This window comes from Desmodus rotundus, chromosome 3, assembly GCF_022682495.2.
Source record: "Desmodus rotundus isolate HL8 chromosome 3, HLdesRot8A.1, whole genome shotgun sequence".
Lineage (NCBI taxonomy): Eukaryota > Metazoa > Chordata > Mammalia > Chiroptera > Phyllostomidae > Desmodus > Desmodus rotundus.
In genome coordinates this window covers 89905247-89931356 of record NC_071389.1, presented here as the reverse complement: position 1 = coordinate 89931356, position 26110 = coordinate 89905247, and the positions used below count along the sequence as shown (strand labels likewise).

Below are 26110 nucleotides of genomic sequence, written 5' to 3'. Positions count from 1 at the left end.
GCCAGAGAGGAGCCTGGGGAGGCCCTGGAAACGGGCGCCCGGGGCCAGCCCTGTGGGCAGCCGAAGTCCATCCCAACCCTGGGTCCCGCAGCGGGGCAGTTCGCCCGCCGCCGGGCGTCTGCGAGTCCGCCGCAGGACCCTGGAGCGGGCGTCCAGAGCTTCGCTTTCGGAGGCGTGGGTCCGAGTCCTGCCTCTTCCTTCCAGGGTGTCCGCCTGCGGGAGGGTGAGTGCCTCCACTTGCCGGGCACCCGCGGGCTTGGGGGCACAGGTCCCAGAACGCTGCTCTCTCTGGGCGGGGATTTCAGGGCGGGAGAGGTTTCTGCGGATTTCACTTCCCAGCCAGAGTGGAAACACGTGGTGTCCGTGGTTTCTGCTACTGTGGCCCATCGACCATTTCGAAATTAGCATTTTACTTCACTCTTAAACCTTCCCGCATGTTAGGCCTGGTTGCAAGTGTTTAATAGGCTCTCATTTAATCTGCTCTCAACCCTGTTGCAAAAGATGAAATAGGGCTTCCCAAGATTAGTTTGTAAAAGGGGTACCAAATTACGCCAGCTCCCCACAGTCAGCCTATGTCAAGTATATTGTGGCAGTCTCTTAACAGAACCTTAAAAAATCAGCGTCTTTAGCTTTTAATTTCCCTGAAAATATCAGCCAAAAGTACATGAAGAAAAGGGGGTGTATTAAATAATACATGCTTCCAGCAGTGCTTTTTATAGTTGGGCGGAGGAGGAAATAACTGAAGTGCCCAGGAATAGAGGAATGGTCACAAATGGGCATACAGACACTGGTGTATGTACACAGTGAAATGTTACCTGCACAGAGTGACAGGCACAGAGCCTATCCATGTGTAAAAGAGGCAAAGTGAAAACACAAAACAGCATCTGAATTCTAAGAAGAAATAACCTACATCAATAGTATCAGCCCATTTGATATATGTATACATATATATACACACATATTTTTTAATAACTGAATGGTTCTTTGTTCCTATTGACCTGGGTAAGTGCATAATTCCTAACAAAGAAGAAAAGATTACTGTGGAGTGGGGCACTAAGGAAGGTGACTGAATGGGAATTGAAGAGCACGTGACAGCAAGTCAAAAGCCTGGCTTGAGTATTTTATTTTTAGATAAGTAGCTTACTTATTGAGCTTTGGTTTCTTGCTCTGTACAACTGGGAGAATTGTACAAGATGGGGAATCACAAACTCAAGTGCCTCAAGTGCCCAGGCATGTGATGTGAATATGTAAACTGGGACAAGCAAAAGAGTAGGGAATGGTGAGGATACAGAAGCATACATGTCCTGCTCATCCTGGGGATCTCAGGATAAGGTGTTATATGAGTCTGAAGTGACACTAATAACCTTTTATTTTTTATTTTTAAATATAGTTTATTGATTATACTATTACAGTTATCCCATTTTTTACCCTTTATTCCCCTCTGGCCTGTACCCCTCCTCCCACCATCATTCCCCCACCTTAGTTCATGTCCATGGGTCATACAAACAAGTTCTTTGGCTTCTCCATTTCCTATACTATTCTTAACCTCCCCCTGTCTATTTTGTACCTACCATTTATGCTTCTTATTCCCTCTACCTTTTCCCCCATTGTTCCCCCTTCCCCTCCCCACCGATAACCCTCCATGTGATCATTTCTGTGATTCTATACCTGTTCTAGTTGTTTGTTTAGTTTGTTTTTGTTTTGTTCTTTTTTAAGGTTCAGTTAATAGTTGTAAGTTTGTTGTCATTTTACTGTTCATAGTTTTGATCTTCTTTTTCTTAGGTCCCTTTAACATTTCATATAATATTGGGTTGGTGATGATGAACTCCTTGAACTTGACCTTATCTGGGAAGCGCTGTATCTGCTCTTCCATTCTAAATGATAGCTTTGCTGAGTAGAGGAACTTTGGATGTAGGGCCTTGCCTTTTATAACTTTGAATACTTCTTGCCAGCCCCTTCTTGCCTGCAAGGTTTCTTTTGAGAAATCAGCTGACAGTCTTATGGGCACTCCTTTGTAGGTAACTGTCTCCTTTTCTCTTACTGCTTTTAAAATTCACTCCTTATCTTTAATCTTGGCTAATGTAATTATGATGTGCCTTGGTGTGTGCTTCCTTGGGTCCAGCTTCTTTGGAACTCTCTTGAGCTTCCTGAACCTCCTAGAAGTCTATTTCCTTTTCCAAATTGGGGAAGTTCTCCTTCATTATTTTTTCAAATAAGTTTTCAATTTCTCGTTCTTCCTCTTCTTCTTCTGGCACCCCTATGATTCAGATGTTGGAACATTTAAAGATGTCCTGGAGGTTCCTAAGCCTCCTCATTTTTTTTGAATTCTTGTTTCTTCATTCTGTTATGGTTGAATGTTTCTTTCTTCCTTCTGGTCCATACCATTGATTTGAGTCCAGGTTTCCTTCCCGTCACTGTTGGTTCCCTGTAGATTTTTCTTTATTTCACATAATGCAACCTTCATTGATGCCTGTTTTTTTTATTTTTTGTTTTTTTTTTAATGCTGTTTAAGTACCCAGTGAGTTTCTGGAGCATCCTGATAACCAGTCTTTTGAACTGTACATCTGATAGGTTGGCTGTCTGTCACTTAGTTGTATTTTTTCTGGAGCTTTGAACTGTTCTTTCATTTGGGCCTTTTTTTTTTTTTGTCTTGGCATGCCTGTTTCATAGTAAGGGGTGGAGCCTTAGGTGTTCACTGGGGTGGGGCAACCCACATAGCTGTGTTGTGATGCTGTATGTGGGGGAAGGGTCCAAGAGGGAACAGTGCCACTTGCTCAGCTCTCAGCTGGCTTTCAGTCACTTCTTCTGTTACCCACAAGCAAATTGGGTCTTTCTGGTCCTGATTCCCACTAGAAAGTGGGTTTGTGTACATTCTAGGACCCTGTGGGTCTCTCCAATCAACTCTCCTGTGAGGTGGGGAGTTTCTCCTGCTGCTGAAACCCCCACAAGTTTTCTCTATCAGAGGTTTTGAAGCTTTATGTCCCTGTGCTGGAACCCTGGATTATGCAGTCTGTTTCGCTCCCCTGTTTTTCCTCCTGGGCCATCCTCATGCAAATGTGGGACCACCCACTCCACCAGCCACTGCTCTGCCAGGTCCTCCAGCAGCCGCCTTGCCATGAGTCCTCTCTACCCCGGCTGCCTGTCTCCGCCCCTCCTATCAGTCTGAATGAATGTTTCTTCTTTAACTCCTTGGTTGTCCGACTTCCATACAGTTAGAGTTTCTGGCAGTTCTGGTTATGTTTTGTTTTAAAGTTTGTTATTGTCCTTCTTTTGGTTGTAGGAGGAGGCAAAGTGTATCTTCCTATACTTCCATCTTGGCTGGAAGTCTGATAACCTTAAAAAAAAATCAGTACATATCACATTCCTATTTAAGATGCTCCTTTGGCTGTCTTGTTATGCTTAGAAGAACATCCTCATCCCTGTACTGCAACCCACCCACCTCTGACTGCATTGCCCACCATAACTCTTTTTTTAACCATAGGCCAAACAGGTTTTAGAATACTCCATGTTAGCTCTTACCTTATGCCTTCTGCTTGCTATGCACCCAGATTTTTGCATGCCTTGGTCCATATCATCATTCATTCATGCTCAGAGCTATCTTGCTGGGCCACTCTATTGCAAAATATCAAGTACACTCCTGCCATTTTATCTGCTTAAGTATTTTATTTTCTTATCACTGTCACTATCAGCATTATTATTAGTACTTATCACTATTTAGAAGTCTGTTGTTGCTCTGCCTGCCTGTTTTATCTGCCTCCTCCCCCCCACAACCCCAGAATAAAATTCCATCTTGCCTCTTTGTTTCACCACAGTAACCTCAGCACCTAGTACAGTACCTGACCAGAGGATGGGTGAATCCTCCAAGGCAGGGATCCAGCTGAATGAATGAGTAGATCAGTTAGGAATTGTGTCCTGCTCACTACTAGTAACAGTCAACTCCAATGGCTTAAACACAATTTAGAATTTGATCTCATGTAGAGAAGTCTGGAGGCTGGCAATCCAGAACCATCTCACAGCTCTAAGAAAGTTAGGAGGAATCGAGGTCCCTTTCATGTTTCTGCTCTATCATCCTTAATCCATAGCCTCTACCCTCAGGATAACGAGGTGACTCACTGAGCCCTCACTATCATTCCACAGTCGAACTCAGAAGAAGGCTAACCGCAAGGGGCCAAACTGGAACCTCCCTCTCCTGAACACCACCCCCCCCAACAGAGTCAGCTCCTTTAAGGATATGTCCACCTCAGTGGCCACACCTAAGTGCAAGAGAGACTGGGAAATATAGTGTAGTTGGGCACATTGACACCTGAATAAATTCAGGGATTGTTAAAGAACAGGAGAACAGGAGGGGATGTTGGGTAGCCAAAGAAGCAGGCTCCTAACTGTTTAATAGTCAATTTAAGGGAATGGGAAAGGACTTGAAATCACCTTTGGGACAGTAGAGCATTGAAGTTCCTATCTTCTGAATGGTCAGAGCTGTTTGCTCCATCTCCACTTCAAGTGCCCTGCCTTCCTCCAGCACAGCTTCAGCCCCAATTATTTAAGTCTCTTTTTATTTCTGTCTCCAGGACAAGGAGCACATTCCCCTGTACCCTACCTTTACTTCCTGGCAATATTCTGCATATCCTAGCTTCTTATCTCCTGGCCAGTATCCAGCACCCTGGAAGGGTGATTGAAGCCCTGCTCCAGATTCCAGTGTGGCAATGGATAAGCCCGATTCCTGTCTCTGTTTTGTCGTCATTGTTGTTATCCTGTAAAGATGCACTCATATTGAAATTGTCATTGGCAGCATCTCCACCCTGGCCTTGAGTCACAGGCTCTGAGCTGGTTGTTTGGCAGCGGGAGCAGGTTTGTTGGAGGTTCCTGTCTTCCCCAGAATGAAACCAGTTAGTGAGGATTCAGGCCTCCCTCATGCCTGTGAGGAAATCAAGGGAGAGCTAACATTTTTTCAGAGCCTTATTATGTGCCAGCCGCCATGTGCATGTACTATCTCTCTTGCTCCTCTCAGACATTCTTGTTGTACTTTGTAGGCCATGGTAGTCATGGCAGCTATCAAATTTCTTACCAATACCCCTGCCCTTTATTCAGCTACATTGATTATGTGGAAGGAAGATGTGGGAGAGGGAGGAAGAACAGACAGGCATGATGCTGCTTCCTATCAGATGTCTCATTTCCCAGGACCTTTCCTCTATGGCTGCCTTCACAGAAGGTTCTGAGTCCTCTCAAAAAAAAAAATACTGGTTTTGGCACCCTGTATGACCTGCCCTTTGAGGCCTAAATCTCCAGAGTTCCTTCCCTCTTTTTTTTTGATTCCCGAGTTTTATTCAAGAACTCATAGAAAATGTGCCAGATAAATGAGTTTTAATCTTCATCTTCCTCCTCTTCATCTTGGTTAATGTGGAATACAACTTGTAACTTTCTTTGCTATTAGCAACTACATGCAACCAATCATGGAGTTTATTCTTCAAATATTTTTTGGTGAGATACTTCAAATACATTTTGGGAGAAAACACCTCAGAAGTTACAGTGATCTTGCTCTTTCTTTTTTTCAATGGTTATACCCCTCCACTAAGATTCCCATCTTTTCCAATCACTTTGATTCTCTCTTGAAGAAACTCTTCAAGATTGGCAGCATCCATGGCTCTCTTTTCTACTGGGTGGGTGCAGTCAAGGGTAAGCTTCAGAACTGCCTTCTTATTTTTGCCCGCCTTTGCCACAAGCTTTTTCACAGGTACCATGGTAGTGGTGGAGGCAGACAGGGTGGTTCCTTGCCTCTCTTGAAAATCCTTTTTCCTGATACGTTTGCATGTCCTCCACAAAGCGGTGGTGAGGCTTAGAGCCAGTACATCAGCCTCACCACCTTGTCTCCCCACCTCCTTCAAGTGTTTGTTTTTCTCTTCTAGATTGCTGAGGTCACTGAGGAAAGCAACCACATCTGAAAGCCTGGGGCCCGCTACACTGAATCCCTCTGTGCCCCGGATCAATAGCAAAACTTCCTTTTGACCTGTCAGAGAAAAAAAATTCATCATCCTAGAATATGGCAGGTGACTATTAGCTATGGGGGAGTTAAACTTTTTAAATTAAAATTTTAATTAAAAATTGAATATGTTGTTTTAAAAATCCAAACAACACTGAAGTATATAAAACTTGTTTATAATGTGGATCACTGCTTTAAATTACCTTATTTTGTATTTTCTTACTTGTTTTATTGTCTATTTAAATCCTACCAAAATATAAGTTCCTCAAAAGTAAGGGCCATGCTTATCCCATCTCTGGAGTGATCGCAGGGAATAGCAGATACTCAATAAATACTTGAGTGAGTGAGGCCTAGGAGTAACCATGGTTAGAAATTCAGTATGACTCCCCATCTCAACTTGTGTCCCTGCTCATGACAAACACCCCATTCTGCGACATCTTTTTTTTCTCTCAACAATATAACATGAAAATCCTTTCATTTCAGAAGATAAAAATTCACTCTGAATGTGATATTATACGTTAGGGTTTCTCCACTTCAGCACTAATGATATTTTGGGCCAGATAAGCCTTTGCTTCGTGCATTGTTGCATGTTTGGCAGCATCTGTGGGGCTCTATCTACCAGATGCCAGTAGCTCCCCGAGTTGTGAAGACTGAAAGCATCTCCAGGTATTGTGAAATATCTCCTGGGAGGCAACACTGCCCCTAGTTGAGAATTATGGATGTACATATTTCATTGTCTCCATTTTCCTATTGAGCCCCCAAGCAGAGTCCATTCATTAAAAAATGAGTATGAGAAATTAAAATAAAAAATGTTAATCATTAATCTAACTCATGGAATTCAACCTTCATATTCAGTTGAATGCCCCAAAATTGTTTGCTTTAGACTTTGTATTTTCTCCTTAAAAACCTAAACTGAAAATTTTAAATCAAAAGGTTAAACATTTTGGCCTTAGACATCACCTGGGAAGATTTAAGCAAGTCACCAGAGCTGCCTCCCCCCAAAAAATCAGTACATAATCTCACGTGAACAAGGGAAATACTACTTCAGAAGCTGTTGGTAATAATGACACATCAGGACCTGTAAGACCTAACTCTTTTTAGACTTCTTGTCATTATCACCACCAAAAGCAGGGTCCCTCATGGGCCTGCCTTCCCTGTAGTAGTACTAAGAGTCCAATTTTGATATCACATTTAAGTGTGAAATTTCGATGGGGCTGAAGGAAGGGAAGCAGAACTGTGTCAGTAGCTGGTGCCTGCCAATGTAGGGTTAGCACAAAAGATTAGTTACGGTACTTTTTTATTTTGATGTTCAGAAACAGGGCTATAACTTCTCATAAAGGCAAACCAAAATAGATTGATTGGGCTTTTAAAGAACTTGATTGTATGATTTTTGAGGAATCATAATTTGACCCATTGTATATCTGTATATCAGTAAACCCAAGCAATGATGAGCTATGATATGACTGGATTAAAAACTCGCTAAAAAGGTTGGTATTTCTTAGCTTCAGTTGCTGTAGCACTCCTACATATTTCATTTTTGTCTCAGTCCTTATAAAATTTTGACAGAGGTGAATTGCTCTTTCAGAGAAATGATTTCCTCTCTGGATTTAGGTAAAAAAGTGCTCATCGTCTATGCACACCAGGAACCCAGGTCCTTGAACGGATCCCTGAAGAAAGTGGCTGTGGACGAACTGAACGAGCAGGGCTGCACGGTCGCTGTTTCTGATCTCTATGCCATGGACTTTGAGCCAAGAGCCACAAGGAAAGATGTCACTGGTAAGTTATGGGTCACTAGCTCTGTGCTTTTAAAAACTTCCTTGTTTGTGTGTACATTTTTTATGGAGGTATAACTTATATAACATTAGTTTCTGGTTTACAACGTAAAGATTCAATATATGTATATATTGCAAAATGACAACCACAATAAATCCAGTTAACACTCATCATCTCACAGTTATAAATTTTTTCTCCATCCTGATGAGAGCTTTTAAGATTCACTCTCCTAGCTACTTTCAAATATACAATACAGGCTTATTTACTGTAGTCACCACGCTACATATAACATTTTTATGACTTATTCATTTTATAACTGGAAATTTGTACCTTTTGACCCTGTCACCTGTATTGCCTGCTTCCCAACCCCTGCCTCAGCCAACCACCAATCTGTTCTCTATACCCGTGAATTCAGTTACTTTTGTTTGGTTTGGGGGATTTTGTTTGTTCTTTTTTTGTTTTTTAAATTCCATGTATAAGTGAGATGATACAATATTTATCCTTTTTTGTCTGACTTATTTCACTTAGCATAATACCCTCCAGGTCCATTCACGTTGTTGCAAATGGCAAGGTTTTTTTATTTTATTTTTGTGTGTGTGGCTGAATAACAGTATTCCATTGTATATATACCACATTTTCTTTATCCATGCCTTGGCTATTGTAAACAATGCTGTAGTGAATATGGGAATGCCTATATTTTTTTAAATTAGTAGTTTTGTTTTCTTCAGATAAATACCCAGAAGTGAACTATCTGGGACGTAAGGTAGTTTTAGTTATAATTTTATGAGGAACCTCCATACTGGAGGCTGCATACTCCATACTCCATAGTGGCTGCACCAGTCTGCATACCCAGCCAACAGTATACAAGGGTTCCCTTTTCTCCACAGTCTCACCAACATTTGTTGTTTCTTGTCTTTTTTAGAATAGCCATTCTAACAGGTGTTAAGTGATATCTCATTGTAGTGTTAATTTGCATTTCCCTAATAGCTAGTGAAGTTGAGGGACTTTTCATGCATCTGTTGGTTATTTGTATGTCTTCTTTATAAAAAAGTCTATTCAAGTCCTCTGCCCGTTTTTAAGTCAGATTATTCCTTTTCTTGCTTTCTATTTTTTTAAAGATTATATTTATTTTTAGAGAGAGGAAGGGAGGGAGAAAGAGAGGGAGAGAAACATCAATGCATCTTTCCTCTCACACACCCCCTACTGGGGACCTGGCCCACAGCCCAGGCCTGTGCCCTAGACTGGAAATTGAACTGGCAACCCTTTGGTTTGCAGGCCATAGCTCAATCCACTGAGCCACACTACTCAAGGCACTTTCTATTTTTTTTAATTAAAATAAGTTTTGGGGGAAAAAAAACAGTAGTTATTGCACATAATGTACAATTCTCAAGTCAAGAATTCCACGGTGCCAGTTTGTTTCCCATCCCTCGGACACTCCGTTTCACTGCCTTTGAGGTAGTGTGTTACCCGTTTTCTCGATATCCTTTCAGATATAGTCTGTGCTGTATAAAGCAGTTACAGGTATATTCTCCATTTTCCGTACACTTTAAAAATAATGGTAGTATATTGTGCATGTTGTTTTGCACATTGCTTTCTTTTTTTTTTTTTTTGCTGCTGCAAACTATTGCATTATATGAGGGAGCTCCTACTTTAGGGCCTGTATTAAGTAGTCCCTACTGAAGGGCACATTAGGTTTTTTTTCCATCTTTTGCTGTTATAAACAGTGCTGCACTGAATAATCATGTCTATATGTGTTTTCCTACATATGCTCGTATATCTAGAAGTGAAATGGCTGGAAGAGGGAATGTATATTTTTAATTTTCACAGGTAATATCAAATCGCTTTCCATAAATGTTGTACCAGTTTACACTCCTACCAGCAATGTTTGCAGCTGCTCATTTACTCACTGTCACCACCAACAATATTACCAGTTTTTGATAATTGCCAATCTTACAAGTGAAAAAATGGTCTCCTGGTATAGTTCTAATTTACATTTTTCTCATTATAATTGAGCTTTACTATTGTGGGGGAGGAAGAAATTTTCCTCTGTTCTTCTAGGTTCTTCTGGCTGGTCTAATAATCAAATAGACATAAGGCACATCAACAAGAGAAAATAACCAGCCCTGGCCAGCTAGCTCAGTTGGATAGAGCATCATCCTGATACACCAAGGTGTTGTGGGTTTGATCCCCAGTCAGGACACATACAAGAAGCAAGCAATGAATGCATAAATAAGAGGAACAACAAATCTCTGTTTTCTCACTTTATATTTCCCTCTCTCTCTCTCTAAATATCAATACATTTTTTTAAAAAGAGAAAATAACCAAATTTAATTATGTATGTATTGGAGCCCCACGTACATGAGAGAGTCAGAGACCCCACATACATGAGAAGTTCAGAGACGGAAAGGGAAAATGAGGTATGTATGGCATTCTGAGCTAAGGATGAGGTAAGTTTACCTGGGGCTTCACAGGGGAGGAAGGTCATTCAGAGGAAGATAAAAAGAGCAGATGTTCAGTAATTAGAAGTTAACCCTACCATATAGGTGGGTCATAAGAAGTTATTTCAGCCAATAACATTTATTATTGGCAAGGTCCCTAATTTAAAGTCTTTACAGAAGAGGAAAAGTTTCTAGTGAGCCAGCAGGGTTTAAGCTGCCTTCAGCTTAAAATAATTCACATGCCAAAGGGCACGTGTCTTCCAGAGGCCTGTTCTGAACCCCTCTCACTCTTGCCTTTGTAACTTCCTGAGAAGTTTCACATTTCAGAAGTTGGGTTGATAGATTGTTCCAGATCTGATTAAACCAATCTCAGTCTTGAGAAAAGTTTAGTTTATTTAAACAGTTATGTCTGATTTCAGGCATCGGTGATGCAGGTGGTTCCCAAAGTTAGGCCTTTGGTCTCTGCAATCAGGAATTTATTAAGAGATACCTCTATAGAAACAAAAGAAAAACAATGGTTAATGATCAGAGCAGACTGTAATTCCAGTGTCTAAGTTCTGAAGACAGTTAGTTGAGAAGATGCCTAGATACCTGGTTCAAAGCATCTTCAGATGGAGTGAAGTCAGGCAATGAAAGTCTGACAGATTCTCCTGATTTTCGGTTGGAACGTCTCTGGTGATCTCTCTGCAGCAGGCACAAAGATTGTCCACTTAGGAGCTGTTGTGGTAATTTCTCTGAAGCTTATATCAAGTTGTCCGATTTTTACCTTGCTTGGCTTTATGAAAAGGGCAGTTTTATTTCTCAGTGATTCTAAATCAAAGGATGGGAGAAAAATCAAATCATTGGTTTAGAGAGTGATAGCCAGATATTCAAGAAGACTTCTAGATTGAGTGGTTTATGAGTAGAAACAAAACCTCAAAAGACAATGAATAACACTGAACTCTAACATCCACAAAGGTGTATTACTGAAACATAATTTTTTTCTAAAGTCACCACCATTTTTACCAAAAATAGTCAAATTAAGACTAATTTGTTTGCAAAATAGGTCTAGTTTCAATACACTTCCCTGTTATTTACATAGGTGCAACATTAATGTAATTAACCATATAAAGCTCTTTTAAATCTTTTTCGCTGGAGTTTTTCATAAGGAATCTTCAGATTGAACTTTTAAAGGCCTCTCAAAGCTAGGGAGGCAAAGGGGTAAGAACTTGGCATCATACTTTGCCAGCAATACCTATATGTTTGGGTGAGTTCCCCTCTTCTTGAGGTCCCCAAAATATAGTGAATTTCCTGCATCTGTCAGGAAGTGACCTTCCTTACTCATCTGGAAAGGTTTCCGGGGAACCTGTAAACAAGGTGCCAGGCCAGTATTTCTAAGGATTTTATTGTTTTCTGTAAGTCAGTCTTAGTTTGTTAAAGCTTTGGTCATTTCTAGGTCTGTGCGTGTCTTCTCATTTAAGACATCCCAGTCAAAGCCTCGGTAGTATAACCAGTTTCCAAATGCGTACTGTTACAAGGAAGGGTTCTTATTGAACTCGTCCAAATGACAGTATTGCCATGAAAAGAATTCTCACGAGAGCTTCTGAATTCTGCAGGGTTCAAGCAGTGAGAAAAAGATAAATGTTTCAATTCTGCTTACAAAGTTGTCACTTACCACATTGTTCTAAGTCACAGGTAGCTTAAGAGAAAAATTGTTTTATTAAATCCATTAAAAATATTAAAGGACCAGCAATATTTTAGACAAGGTCGGGTGCGTCCAGGGTGGTAGGGCCGTAGACTGGACCAGCAATATTTCAAACAAAATGTCATAAAAGTTTTAATCATCCTCATTAGTTCATTCAGTCCTTTGTAATTAAGACTTATCCTGCTTGAATTCTGTTTTCCATTCATTCTCTTGACCTTGCCTGATGATTGAGGGTGATAGAGTCAGTGATAATTCCAGGAAGTTTGCAAGGCTTTCTATCAAGGCTCCTATGACTTGCTCAGTGAAGTGGGTGCCTTGATCACTAGAGACTATGGAAAGTGTACCACATGGGAAACACAAATGAACAGTTTCTGTGCCACTGTGAGAGCATCAGCCTTGCAGCGGGGGCAGGCTTCAGTCAATATGGAAAACATACATACAACAACAAGAGCATACTGATAACCAAAACTAAATGACAGTTGAATAAATGTACTATGGTGGAGGAGGGAATGCAAAAAACAAAAAAGGGTTTGCCAAGGAGCAAGAATAACCAAGGGGCAGTCTTGGATTTCCCATAGCCCCAACTATTTATTTAATTTGTAGCCATTGTTTACCCACCTTAATTTCTCTGACTCTTAATTTCTCAGGAGCAGCCTCTTGCCATGTTACAAGGATATCAAGATGGCAAAAGTCTGGCAATCATGAGCCATTTTTGCAGAAGCAGAATGGACTTCATCTACATGTGCCACAATCTTTATAGATTTGCTGTGGCCATTGCATGAAAGTCGGCTAAGGCTTTTCAAATATGGAAGGGTACCTCTTACCATTGAGTAGATTCAGTTTTCTTAAGTAATGAAAGACCTCATTAAGACAACATAAAACACAATATTATTTTGATAAAACACAGAATCTTTGCTTTCTCAGCAGAATACTTTTCACAGTATCTTTTGAGGAGCAAACCAATAGTCCAATAAAACTTCTTTTTAGCATATAAGAGAATATTAAGTTTTAGTGTACTACTGATATAAAGTTTATTTTAAAAACTCTTTTAATGAATTTATTCAATCTTATTTAGCTCAATCATATATAAAAATTCCTTTCTCAAGATTTCTTTTTCATAAACTTTCTACAACTTTCTGCGTCCATTTTAGTTCATCTCTTGTTCTCTTACCCATTCTGAAACAACCAGAATAAAATTACTTTTATTTTCCATAATGAAAACACATCTCTTGCCTTTTTTAAAGCCAAAATACAAACTGCTTTTCTTGTATACACAGTTGCTTTCCATATTAAGTTTTTAGCAGCTTTAATTAGATATTGGAATTTTTCTCCCTTTTTGCTCAATCCCTCTACCCACTATCCTCCTTCCTTTTACCTGCCATCCTGCTCTCTATCTATGAGTCTGTCTCTATTTTGCTTGTTAGTTCAGTTTGTTCATTAGATTCCACATATGAGTGAAATCATATGGTATTTGTCTTTCTCTGATTGGCTTATTTCACTTAGCATAATGTTCTCCAGGTCCATCCATACTGGAATTCTTTTTTTAAAAAAATATATTTATTGATTACGCTATTACAGTTGTCCCATTTCCCCCCCTTCACTCAACTCCATTCTGCCCACCCCCTCCCTCCCACATTCCCCCCCTATAATTCATGTCCATGTGTCATATACTTATAAGTTCTTTGGCATTTACATTTCCTACACTATTCTTACCCTCCCCCTGTCTATTTTCCACCTATCATTTATGCTACTTATTCTCTGTACCTTTCCCCACTCTCTCCTCCTCCCACTCCCCTATTGATAACCCTCCATGTGATCTCCATTTCTGTGGTTCTTTTCCTGTTCTAGTTGTTTGCTTAGTTTGCTTTTGTTTTTGTTTTATGTGTGGTTGTTAATAACTGTGAGTTTGCTGTCATTTTTACTGTTTATATTTTTTATCTTCTTTTTCTTAGGTAACTCCCTTTAACATTTCATATAATAAAGCTTGGTGATGATGAACTCCTTTAACTTGACCTTATTGGGGAAGCACTTTATCTGCCCTTCCATTCTAAGTGATAGCTTTGCTGGATAGAGCAATCTTGGATGTAGGTCCTTGCCTTTCATGACTTTGAATACTTCTTTCCAGCCCCTTCTTGCCTGTAAGGTTTCTTTTGAGAAATCAGCTGGTGGTCTTATGGGAATTCTTTGCAGGTAACTCTCTTCTTTTGCTGCCTTTAAGATTTTCTTCTTATCTTTAATCTTGGATAATGTAATTATGTGCCTTGGTGTATGCTTCCTTGGGTCCAAGTTTTTTGGGACTCTGAACTTCCTGGACTTCTTGGAAGTCTATTTCCTTTGCCAGATTGGGGAAGTTCTCCTTTGTTATTTTCTCAAACAAGTTTTCAGTTTCTTGCTCTTCGTTTTCTCCTTCTGGCACCCCTATGATTCAGATGTTGGAACGTTTAAAGTTGTCCTAAAGGTTCCTAAGCCTCTCCTTATTTTTTTGAATTCTTGTTTCTTCATTCTGTCCCAGTTGAATGTCTATTTCTTCCTTCTTGTCCAAACCATTGATTTAAGTCCTGGTTTCCTTCCCATCACTGTTGGCTCCCTGCATATTTTCCTTTATTTCACTTTTCAAAGCCTTCACTTTTTCTTCAATTTTGCAACTATACTCAACCATTTCTGTTACCATCTTGATTACCAGTGTTTTGAATTGTGCATCTGATAGGTTGGCTATCTCTTCATCTCTTAGCTGTATTTTTTCTGGAGCTTTGATCTGTTTTTTCATTTGGACCACATTTTTTTTCTTGGTTCACCAGTTTCAAAGTAAGGGGCAGAGCCTTAGGCATTCACCAGGGTGGGGCATCCCAGCTCACTGTGTTGTGGCGCTGTATGTGGGCGGGGTGGAGGGGGGGAGTCCAAGAGGGAACAATGCCACTTGCTCAACTCTCAACTGGCTTTCAGTCACTTCTGCTACCCACAAGCAAATTGGGCCTTTCTGGTGCTGATTCCCAGGTAGGTGGGTTTGTTTATGTTCTAGGATGCTGTGGGTGTCTCCAAAAAACTCTCTTGTGAGGCTGGGAGTTTTTCCTGCTATCAAAACCCCCACACGTTTTTTCAGTTAGAGGTTTTGAGGCTTTATTTCCCTGCACTGGAACCCTGGGTTGTGTGGTCTCTCTCGCTCCCCTGTTTTTCCTCCTGGTTTATCCGAATCCAAATGTGGGACCATGTGCTCCTCCAGGTACCACCTCATCCTCATGGTCTGCCAGGCGCTGCCTTGCCCTCCCTGGTCCTCCAGCTGCCACCTTGCTACAAGTCCTCTCTACCCTGGCTGCATGTCTCTGCTCCTTCTACGGGTCTGGATGAATGTTTCTTCTTTAACTCCTTGGTTGTCTGACTTTCATGTAGTTCCATTTTCTGGCAATTCTGGTTCTTTTTTGTTTTTAAATTTGTTGCTGTCCATCTTTTGGTTTTGCGAAGAGGCACAGTGTATCTACCTATGCCTCTATCTTGGCCAGAAGTCTAAAACATGACATTTTAAAGGCATTTTTAACAGGTTTTTATTTATAGGATTCCAGCCTTGGGCAGGGGGTGGCACTGGGAGTACTCCTGCTCAGAGCCCTGTTCTCCTGCAACACCCAGCACTTCTCTTGCTCCCCACCAGGCTATAAGCCAAAAGCATGCCCCAAAGTTCCCCATATCCTTACCTGTTCTTAAGCCGGCTGCACAAACACGTCTCCATTTCCTCTGGAAGATACCCCATAGGTTTCAGAATCGCCATCCTCTCACAGCAGCTCTCTTCTTCAGGATCTGGGGTTGTCCTCAGCCTCCACGTGGTAGTCTAGGAAACCATGTTCCATGCTACACTGGATCATGGTGGAGTCCAGGAAGGCACACATCCCAAGAGAGTGGCCTCTTTGTATGTCCTGCAGAGAAGTCAATCACAGTTTAGCATTCCAGAGATCTCCCACAAATCTGTGCTTGGTTACGCAGGTCCCCACAATTCACAGCTCCATCAGTTTTGCCAGTGTCTTCTGGCACGCTTCCCAGCGGGTGTCCTCTCTTACTCCAGCTTCTTCCTCACTACAGGTTGCATGCCTCCTTCCTTACTAGACCAGGTCACATGGCAGAAACCTGACTACCAACTGCATAGCTGAGTGCCCAGACTCAGACCTCATGGCCGAATCCCCTTACTCCATGGCTCCTTCTTCATGGCTCCCTCTCTACTTGTTCAGCCCTCATGGCGAATTCTCAGAGAAACAGAAGACTCCTCTCTCACCACAGACAGCATGGTGGAATCTCTGTACTTCATAGCTCCTTCCTTATGGCTGCTACTCACTACTGACCTCATGGCTGACAGGGCAGCCCTTCTACACCCTTTCAAACTGTGTTGCTGCTACCCTTCCTCTCCTTTAGCCCTCATTGCTGCTACCTACCTTTCACAGTCCCCCCTTATTTTTAAATGCTGACCAGGAGCTTGCTATGTGACCTCATATTCAGCCTCTCCTATAATGTGCTACTTTTGCCAGTTCCCCATATTTTTCCTTCTTTTGGCTGCCATCTTTAGTCAGGGCAAGCATCTCCTGTGACACACAGACATCCAGGGTGGGACACCTCCCCTGGCCACGTCATGAGGCATTGAATACACCTTTGCCCTGGGCAGCAGGACAGTTATCAACTAGTTATCAACTTGCCATTGTTATGAAAACTATTTTAACCACCATATTATCCCTTTTTCCCATCCCCCAACCATGGGCTATAGGGAATATGCTTTGCTATTTGGGGGGTACCCTGCACATGGTTTTATTTATTTTAGCAAATAATATAATTTAATATCTGATAGAGTTAGGTTGACCTCATTTTCCTTGTTTTCTATTTAGTGTAACTATGTTTACTTTACTTTTCCATAAAATCTTTTGAATTGGCTGTCCAGATTCAAAAAGCAACTGGATGATATTTTTATTTAGATCCCAATAAATTTACAGATGAAATTCTATGATGCTGATTCCTTCTATCCAGGAGAATGGTATGGCTTTTTATTTGCTCATGTCTTCTTTACAACAACCATCCAGGTCTATGTATAATTTTCTTCATACACATCTTGCCTAATTCTTATTAAATGGGTTTTGTTTCTCTCTGTGTGTGCCTCTGCATCTACGTGTGTGGTTGGACCCAGCCACTGCTCATTTTCTTACTATTTGTGGTCGTTGTTAGCTGATGCCCTGGGCCTTTCCCAATGTACAATCACATAATTTGCAAATCATGATCATTTCATATCTACTTTTCCAGTATTTAATACCTTTAATTTTCTTTTGTTTGTAATTGTGTTAACAAGATCCCCAGATTTAATATTTAGTACTGATTGTAATAGTTGTCATCCTTGTCTCTTCCACTCTTTTTTTTTTTTTTAATAAATCAATTAACTATTTTCACAAGCAACAGAACAGGAGGGACCGGGAAAATAGAGGATATTTCATTAATGATTCGCTGGTCTTTAAGTGAATAAAGTAAGAGCTTATTGTAAAAAAAATTTTAAAATATAAGTGAACAAGATGAAGAGGAGATGAAAAGTGCAAGCCCCCCGCACGCTGCCTGCCCTACACTGACTCCAGAGACAAATGAGCCTGACTTTCTTGTATGGATCGTCGTAGATCTTACTGTAAATATCAACAAAAGTTTATATCTGTGTGTAGGATTTAGAATTCTATAGCTACAGATATAAACAGAGCCATTGTCTTAGAAACTTTCAGAAGTCTTTGTAAAGATTATGTAGCATTCCATGGTATGTATTATAACTCACCTCTGTTGACTTATATTTATGTTGTTTCCAACTTTTATTTCAGGCCATGTGCCTGTCTTTCTTTCATGGCTCTGGATTTCCTTCTTACTTAGAAAGACCTCTCCACACTTACAAAGTTATTATTTTCTTGAGATAGTTGGATGCCTTTCCTTTGATATTGTTATGGGAGGTTACCAGGAAAAGCACAGTAAACCAGGGTAGGATTGTGTAGATTTAAGTATAAGCCTTCTCCAGAGATAACTTCCTACGCTGATACAATGAGGGAAACAACCCTTACAGATGGAGATTTCCCTTACAAATGTTGTGTCCTGATACTGTCGCTGTAAGAATGTCTCAACCTGTAGAGAATTGTTTTAAGTTTGTTTGAGTCAAAACTGACAACATTGCCAGGAAGTGAGATCTCAGATACTCCTGAGAATGACAGTTTCTCAGTTTCTTTTATGAGGGGGGAACTCCCCGCCCCCCAGAAAAATGGAATTTATTTATTAAAAATTGTGTATTTATTCTTACATGTTTAAACTAGATGCCAAGGACAATGGATAGGACTTGCTTAAGGCAAAGATAACCTTTTACTAGAGAAGTTTATAGGCTTGAGGTTGTGACTACCCATCATGACCTGCCCAGTTAGGAATTCATGATCAAATCACCCTGTGAGGTTACTTTGGTAGATTTATTACAGAGCCCCTTTTTTATTATAAAAGGTAACTTTTACTTGGTTTTCAGAGCTTTTCTCATGTCTGCTGTCTCTTAAAATTAACCAGCCTAAAATAATCCATCTCCCCAAAGAGACATTTCTGGGGGGACAAACTCTGCTTTCCTTCAATATTTACTTCTTAAATTTATCTAGAATATATTTGGCTCTTGCTCATTTTATTGCCTCTTTTTACTATTGTGGGGGTTCAGAATGAGTCACCTCAAATGTGTCTCTGTGGTATGTGGATTGTTTTGAGATAAAGGCAACTTTGGGTATGGGCTCAAGAGAAAATTCTGCCTCTCCTTTAACTACCTGGAAGAACTTGAATTAGGGGCCTTGCCCATAGTTGGAGATTAGAGATAACTCCTTTTGACCTATCTACAGGGCAGGACAACTTCTATTTACTAAACATCTGCTTCTGCTATCCTGCTGCAATGACCCTTTGAAGCCCCGAAGACATTCCTAGCTGAGAGTGTCTTACACACTTTCTGTCTCTGAACTTCTCATACGTATGCGTGGGGATCTCTGACTCTCATGTTGTGGGGTTTCCATGTGTACGTGTGTATTAAATTTGGTTGTTTCCTCTTGCTAATCTATCTCATGTCTGTTTGATTATAAAACCACCTCCAATGTCTGCTATAGGTCCACATACTGTGGGTGGCCAAACTCTACCCCGGTAACCTCCCTTTGAGAGCACAGCCTCTTGCCTACAGCAGTTAGCCTCTTAGGGTTTCCGTCAATACTGAACCTCATGTATAGAAGCATTCAGCATGTGTTTTTTGAATGAAAATGAAATAGAGGTAGGTCAAAAAAGGAAGCAAGGAACACTGAAATGTTTTAAAACTTTGAATCTATCGAAGACCTATGGGTCCAGTTCTCCTTTTGGTTCTTCTCCAAGTAGCCTGGAGTTTGCCTTCTCCTCCCCAGACCCCAAGTGTGGAGTGGTTCACACCTGTGCCTCTATCCACCCACCTTTGCTGACACTTTAAGGCCCTGTGGCATTGAATTAGTCACTGGCCTCTCTTAAATTTCAGTTTCCTCTTTGGTAGATCGGGAATTACACCCATCTCATCAGTTGTTGTTAAGATAGATAAGATAAAGTGTGTAGAACACAGCACCTGATATGGATGAGCTCAATAAATGGTAACCTATTATTAATACTGGTTAATGCCTCCTGATGAATCATTTGGTTGACAAGAGCCAATTAAAGGTATAGATCAAGATAACTTATCTTTCACTGTAGTTGCTATAGAGTAGTACTGTAAATTCTAGTCTGAAAAGCCTCCTCCGACCCACTGCTACCACCTGACTTCACCCCTTGCCCCAGGCCTGCTCTTGAATCACTGCTGCTAGAATAAGCTTTTCTAAACCCAAATCAGAGAATCTATTTTTTCTCTCTTAAACCATATGGCTCCCCATGTACAGTAAAAGTTTAATCCGCTTAGCACGGCTCACAAGAGCATAAGGCAGTCAATTCACATGCATCCCCCCTGGTCCCCTTTCCACCCCAGCTCCTTAGATGTGCTCCTGATGGCCCTTTTCTGGGCTGGCCAGGTTGTTGGACACATTGCCCAGAACGTCCTTCCACTTTCCTCTAGTGTTCCAGGCTGCCTGGTGAACTCCTGCTCTATCTTCAAAACCCAGTTCACAAAGCTTATCCCCAAGGATGTGTTTGCTAAGCCACCCAAACAGAGCGGGGTGCTGCCTTTCTAAGCCACCCCTGTACTTAAAACCCACTCCCGAGTTAGACCACACGCATTAGACTGAGCTAGCTGACCAATCCTGTTTTGGATGTTAATAATTTTTTAGTTATTTATCTACTTCTACTGGACTTGAGTCCCTTGAAGGTAAGGACAGTAGCTTCCTTTCTGTTTATTTCCATAGCCTGACCACCTGGGTGGATCTCGGGAATGTCTGGCGACTTGCTTTGGGGAGTGCAGGGTAAATGACTCTAGTGGGATCGGCCTGGATGGGCCGTGGGAACTCCTCTGAGACTGAAGACATTTGGCGTCTTCCTCTGCAGGTGCTCTTTCTAATCCCGAGTTCTTCAGTTACGGGGTGGAAGCGTATGAAGCCTACAAGAAGAGATCTCTTACCAGTGACATAATTGATGAGCAGAAAAAGGTTCAGGAAGCTGATCTAGTGATATTTCAGGTTTGTTTCCCTCTAATCATTATAAATGAATTAGATTCATTCTATGTACAAACTCTTTCCAAATATTTAATTTCATGCTCGAGAAGTGGATTGATGCTTTTAGCAGATTTGCGCACTCATTCCTGTCTTTGAGGATAATAAGATCCATGCAGCCAATATCACTTACTCAAAATCCTGACCCCCAAGTACATAGGAAGTATTTTGCTTTTAGTTCATTGGTCCAAGAAATGACTGAATCATGCATATCATGTTGCCTCATTCCCCCGCCCCCCAAACCCCAGACAGGCAGGGGCTGCATGAAAACCAAATTTGCCTATACCAGGTCAAGTGCAGCCTGTGCCTTAAATATCCTGATCATTAAGAGGAAAATCTTTAGTTTCCTGCGTCTCACTGGTTGCCTCACCTGCCCACAATCTCTGTGTTCATTCGCAAATTGTTCCAAGGTCATGTGATTCACTACAGAAAGAACTGGCCCAGGACACTGCTGCTAAGGACTCTAACTCATCATGGCCGCTCCCTGCCACAGGCTTGTAGTCATGGATGTGACCCTAAGCCTGGCAGCAAAATAAACGCATGCTTTTTGGGAGTCATTGGGTTGATGGAAATCAGTCAAACTGGAAAAAAAAGAGGAATTTATTCTAAGGGCCCGGGTCACTTGGGTCTCCTGGAACCAAGGCCAGACTGGCAGGGGAGAGTGGGAACAGAGGCTTGGACTCCTCCACACTTTCTTTCCCTGAGTCTCATCTGCTTTTCTCTGCCTGCTGGCTTGTCCTCTCACTTCACACCAAGGACTGGAGTCTCTAGATCCAGAATCTCCCAGATGGAACTGATTGGTCCAGATTGTCTGTTTTCAACCCTGACCGAGTGCTGGGGGTGGCCAGGAAAACAAGACCACCCTTTTCCGGCACCAGGACAATGGGGTGATCAGCACTGGGCTCAGAACCACTGGCAGCCTCTAGCTCTTTTTCCTGTCTCGCTGGGGTCAGCTGATCACACATGTAACTGGGTAGCCAAAGCAAGCTAAGGCCTGTTCTTTTAATAATGGGTTTTTTTAAAAATCCTACCCCATGTCACATCTCTTCTCCCACTCACCTCCCCTCTTTCTGACACTTTGCCGAGAAGGTCTCTATTGCTAGTTTATTTCTTTCATTCAGTACCACTGCCACTGTCACCATAGCTCACTCCTCACTGAGCAGTCAGTCTGCTCTGGGTCCTCACTGCAGTGCTGTGAGCTAGGAACTAGGAGTAGCTCTATTTGCAAATTAGGAAAAGGAGGCACAGAGTGCTTACATAACCTGCCAGTGTCTCAAAGCAGTAGGTTGTGAAGCTCGGATTTCAATGCCAAGTCCTAAGTTAGATTTTTAGTGAAAGCACATGAAGCCTTTAGTAACAGGCTGTTGTCTGTGTCCATCTCTTTTCATTGATGACAGTGTGGGATATAGTGTTAGGACTCCCAGGGGAACTGAGAGAACTTCAGGGAGATCTTACTTCTGGTGTGTGGAATCTGAGGGTAAGGCTTTAGTTTGTGTCAAAATTTGAAGCCTCTCAGAACCTAACTCGGTCTGACTCCCAGATGCCAGCAGCTCATCCCCAGGCACACAAAGGGGCACACTCTTTTTCTACACCCTTCCTCTCATTCTCTCTATTGCATCAGTCACAGAGATGGCTGCCACAGAGCCAGTGTCTAGCAGAGCTTCCCAGGGCCTTCCCATCTATTCAGGGACCAGCATTCGGGGCCTGTCAGTGAGGAATGCAGAGCCACCACTAACAACCCTGTCAACTCCGCCCCGCCCCACCCCACCAGCACACATCCACACTGCATGCCTCAAAAGGAAAGGGAAGAAATATCCTCACTTGTGCTGCCCCATGGGTTATGCTTGTCTGCTCAGTCACCCTGGAAGAGGACAGCAGGATTCCTTTTGAGTCACCAGAGAGACTAAACTACGAAACCTGAGACAACCGCAGCATTTGTTTGTCCTTGGTGTTGTCCCCAGTTCCCGCTGTACTGGTTCAGTGTGCCGGCCATCCTGAAGGGCTGGATGGACAGAGTGCTGTGCCAGGGGTTTGCCTTTGACCTCCCAGGATTCTATGATTCTGGTTTTCTCAAGGTACGTGCTCTGGGATAAGGATCACTATACACTGAGGGAGGGATGAGGTGCATCTCAAGTTATACTTCTAGTTTGCTTTTCCAAAAACAAGTACTGATTGAACACCAACTATGTGCAAAAGAAAGCCCTGTGTGCCGCCCATGGGTGAAAACCAACTGTTCCTGAAGTCTTGGAGATTTGTCTGTTGAGTGAGGGATACAGACACACCCACAACTCTCTGGTGCATGGCTAAGGGCTGGGGCTGGTGTCAGGAGGGTGGACTGGGCCATAGCGTGGTCAGCCCTGGCTCTGAGAGGGTTGTCTGCCCTGCCCCCGGATGGAGCCTAGTCCTGGCCCCACCCAGTTCACATCTCAGAGCTTCACATGGAACCTGGTAGATACCTAATACATGGTAGCTGTGAATTTCTTACTAAAATACATGATTTCTAAAATTCTAAAAGCCTCAGAAAATAGTGCATATAAAGAAAACACTGAGTCACAAAGATCCAGCTTGGACTACAAGTAATGCTACCATTTACTGAGTGGGGCCATGCACGGGCACCGCCTGCCACCTCATTCCGTCCTCCCAGCTGCCCAGGTTGTGCCTGGGCCTCAGCCACTTCTCACCCCACAGCACTGAAGCCTGCTGTCTGCTAGAAGTAGGGGCAGGGCAGAGCTGGGTAGTGGCTCAGTCTATTCCCTCTGATTGTTCCCAGTCATTGTAATTCTTGTGCCAGAATCACAGTAGCATTTACTTTTCTCCTCCTCTGGAGTTCACATAAATACATTTGCTTTCTCCACTGCAGGATAAATTGGCCCTCCTTTCGATAACCACGGGGGGCACAGCCGAGATGTACACAAAAAGTGGAGTCAGTGGAGATTTTAAATACTTCCTGTGGCCCATCCAGGTAGTCTCTGCACCTCACCCATCTCTCCCTCCCCTGCAGCTTTCCTCTGTACAAAATGAGATGCGCCTAAAGCCTGAAACCCAGACCATTTTGACTCTACCTGGATACAGGAAATTATAACATTTTACTCTTTTTAATTTTTTACTTAGTGTCAATGCAAAGGTTGGCCAATAGGGACGAACATGTATTATAATGATATGCTTCAATTTTGTTTGGGGGGAAGCTAAGCCAAACCTAGTTAGCTGAATCAACTCCATGGTAAACAGGATCGTCCCATGTGGCTCTGCGGAGGCACTGAGGGCCACAGAGCTGTAGTGTCCTTCACAGGCCACGCTCAAGCCCTGGCTAGAGGTGCCGGAGCCTGACATTCGGGACAGCCTCACCTGCTGTACAGGTGAGGTTCACAGAGCCAGGGGCTGTGCCTCCTCCCCAAAGCCCCCCCACTCCAGGTCCCCAGGACTCGGGGCTCAGAGCCCACTCTCCCAGGTGAATGCCTGCTGCCTACATGCGCACTGCTGGGCGCTGGGCGCAAGAGGCAGCCAAGGATGGCTGTCTGCAAAGGAGCAACAAGCAGTGGGCAAGGCATGTTGAGCAGGCTTGGTGGAGGAGAAAGGGAGCTCTGGTCAGGCCACCAGATGGCAGTAAATTCCTCGGAGACCCAGAGACCTAAATTGGAACGGTTCTTCCAAGTTGTTATGCAGGGAGGGAATGATGACATATTTATGTTTGTGAGCTCCCTTTCATTTTTTTTAAGACTATTTATTTTTAAAAAGAGAGAAGAGAGGGAGAGAAACATCAGTGTGTGGTTGCCTCTCACACCCCCACCACTGGGGACCTGGCGCACACCCAGGTATGTGCCCTGACTGAGAATCAAACCAGCAACCTGTTAGTTTACAGGCTTGTGCTCAATCCACTGGACTACACCAGCCAGGGCTGTGATCTTGCTTTTAAAATGTGACTGATGTGTGGGCCCCTTGACCTCCCACCACCCTGATGGGGCAGGCCTGGACAAGGGTGTAGCTTTTCAGGGAAGGAATGCAGAGAGAAGTGAGTGATATTTCGAGGGGGAGAGGAGGGAAGTGGTCTTCTTTGAAAAAAATGACACAGTGATTCCATTTAGTGATGCTGTGCTGAAGGAAATGGTAATTTTTTACACGCCTGAACTTTTTTCTCCATAGGCCAACTGGTCTCTTATGTGCCATTAGCCAAGCTTAAATTCTTCCTGTTTTTTAGAAATTTTTATATTTTTTCAGTTTATAAAAGTATATATTATAGAAAAAAGTGAGGCTATAAAATATAAAAAGAGAAAGTCCTCTTAATTTCACCTCAAAAATAATCACTTTTAATAATATTATGGATTTCCTTGTGGCTCATATATATTCTTACATATATACTTTTTATTATTAGGTTTATTATTATTTTTTTACTTAAATGGTATACCATAAATGTTGCTTCAAACTCCTTATTGTTTTCATTTAACATATATCTTAACGTTCCATGTGCCACATTATAACTAGAATAATCTCATTCTAGAATAATCCATCATATGAATATATCATAATTTGCCTAATCATTCAAAATCATGAAGTTTAGTGTCTGAATCAGTAGCAAAGATGACAGATTAATCTCAATTTTCACAATAGAATTTGGAACTTTCAGTTGCTCAGAGTTCACCTCCCTGGTACAGGTCCTAAGGTTATGGGGTATTAGGTTGTTTTCGGTTACCCAGTAGCATTAAATTTGTTCAGGTGTTTTTGACGTTTTGTTTCATTAATGTCTCCCTTAAATTATTTAACTGAATGATATGTAAAAGGTATATCTTCTAATTAATTCTTTTCTTCCTTTGTGGCTGTAGCATGGTACATTGCACTTCTGTGGATTTAAAGTCCTTGCCCCTCAGATCAGTTTTGCTCCTGAGTTTGCATCAGAAGAAGAAAGAAAGGGGATGGTGGCGTCTTGGGCCCAGAGGCTGAAAACCATCTGGAGGGAAGAGCCCATCCCCTGCACGCCCTCTTGGTACTTTGGGCAATAACGCTCTATGTCATCTACGCATCACATGAGCAACACACTAGGAGATGCGAACACATGTGAAGAGAAGATGATGCTGTAATAAAATTAGATTGCAATGAACTTAGCTGGATCTATTTAATGATGTGCATGAATGAGTGTCTCAGGGTTTTATACAGCCAGACCCAAAATTGCAGTTTTTGGCTGGTTGTATTGAATTCTATTCTAATGTCATTATTCACCCAGGCTTTCTTTTCTTTTCTTTTCTAATATCTTTCCATCTCCCCTATACTCAGTCTTCATGGATAATGTTGTTTTCAGATATTTCTCTTCACATTAAGCTGCATTTGCTAGTTTTTGTTTTATTTCATAACTTGATCTCGTTTCTATTTTTTTCATAGGAAAGATTAATCTTTTCATTGCTAGTATTTTAGTGCTATGGACTTATTTCTTACATCATTTTTTTTAACTTGCATTATGACTATGGAGTTTTAAATGAACAGCCATTTAAAATATATTTAAAATCATTGAGTGCTGATTACAATGAAAATTTCCAAACAGCAGTCCAGTGTCGTCCTACAATATCATGATGCATGTGTTCATGTAACATTT

At 41.9% G+C, this 26110-nt stretch overlaps 1 protein-coding gene and 1 pseudogene across 2 annotated transcripts; one reads left to right on the top strand and one right to left on the bottom strand.

The window, feature by feature from the left end:
• The first annotated feature begins 1 nt into the window (after position 1).
• On the top strand, positions 2 to 25621 carry NQO2 (N-ribosyldihydronicotinamide:quinone dehydrogenase 2). 2 transcript variants are annotated; one of them, XM_053921060.2, is made up of 8 exons: positions 2 to 223; positions 5901 to 6041; positions 7586 to 7750; positions 20366 to 20496; positions 22491 to 22604; positions 23390 to 23491; positions 24265 to 24341; positions 25347 to 25621. In XM_053921060.2, the coding sequence occupies exons 2-8, from the start codon at positions 6035 to 6037 to the stop codon at positions 25462 to 25464; spliced, it is 714 nt and encodes a 237-aa protein (XP_053777035.1). In that variant the 5' UTR covers positions 2 to 223; positions 5901 to 6034; the 3' UTR covers positions 25465 to 25621. The 2 variants fall into 2 exon arrangements, with proteins under 2 accessions (XP_053777035.1, XP_024408090.2); XM_024552322.4 differs by lacking the exon at positions 24265 to 24341 and having other exon boundaries at positions 5 to 223.
• LOC112297553 (large ribosomal subunit protein eL22 pseudogene) lies at positions 5359 to 5735 on the bottom strand (annotated as a pseudogene).
• Positions 25622 to 26110: the final 489 nt, after the last annotated feature.

Coding starts and splice junctions, on each gene's coding strand:
- NQO2 (XM_053921060.2), top strand. Junction 7,751..20,365: donor CACAAGGAAAGATGTCACTG/GTAAGTTATGGG, acceptor CTTCCTCTGCAG/GTGCTCTTTCTAATCCCGAG. Junction 22,605..23,389: donor ATGATTCTGGTTTTCTCAAG/GTACGTGCTCTG, acceptor TCTCCACTGCAG/GATAAATTGGCCCTCCTTTC.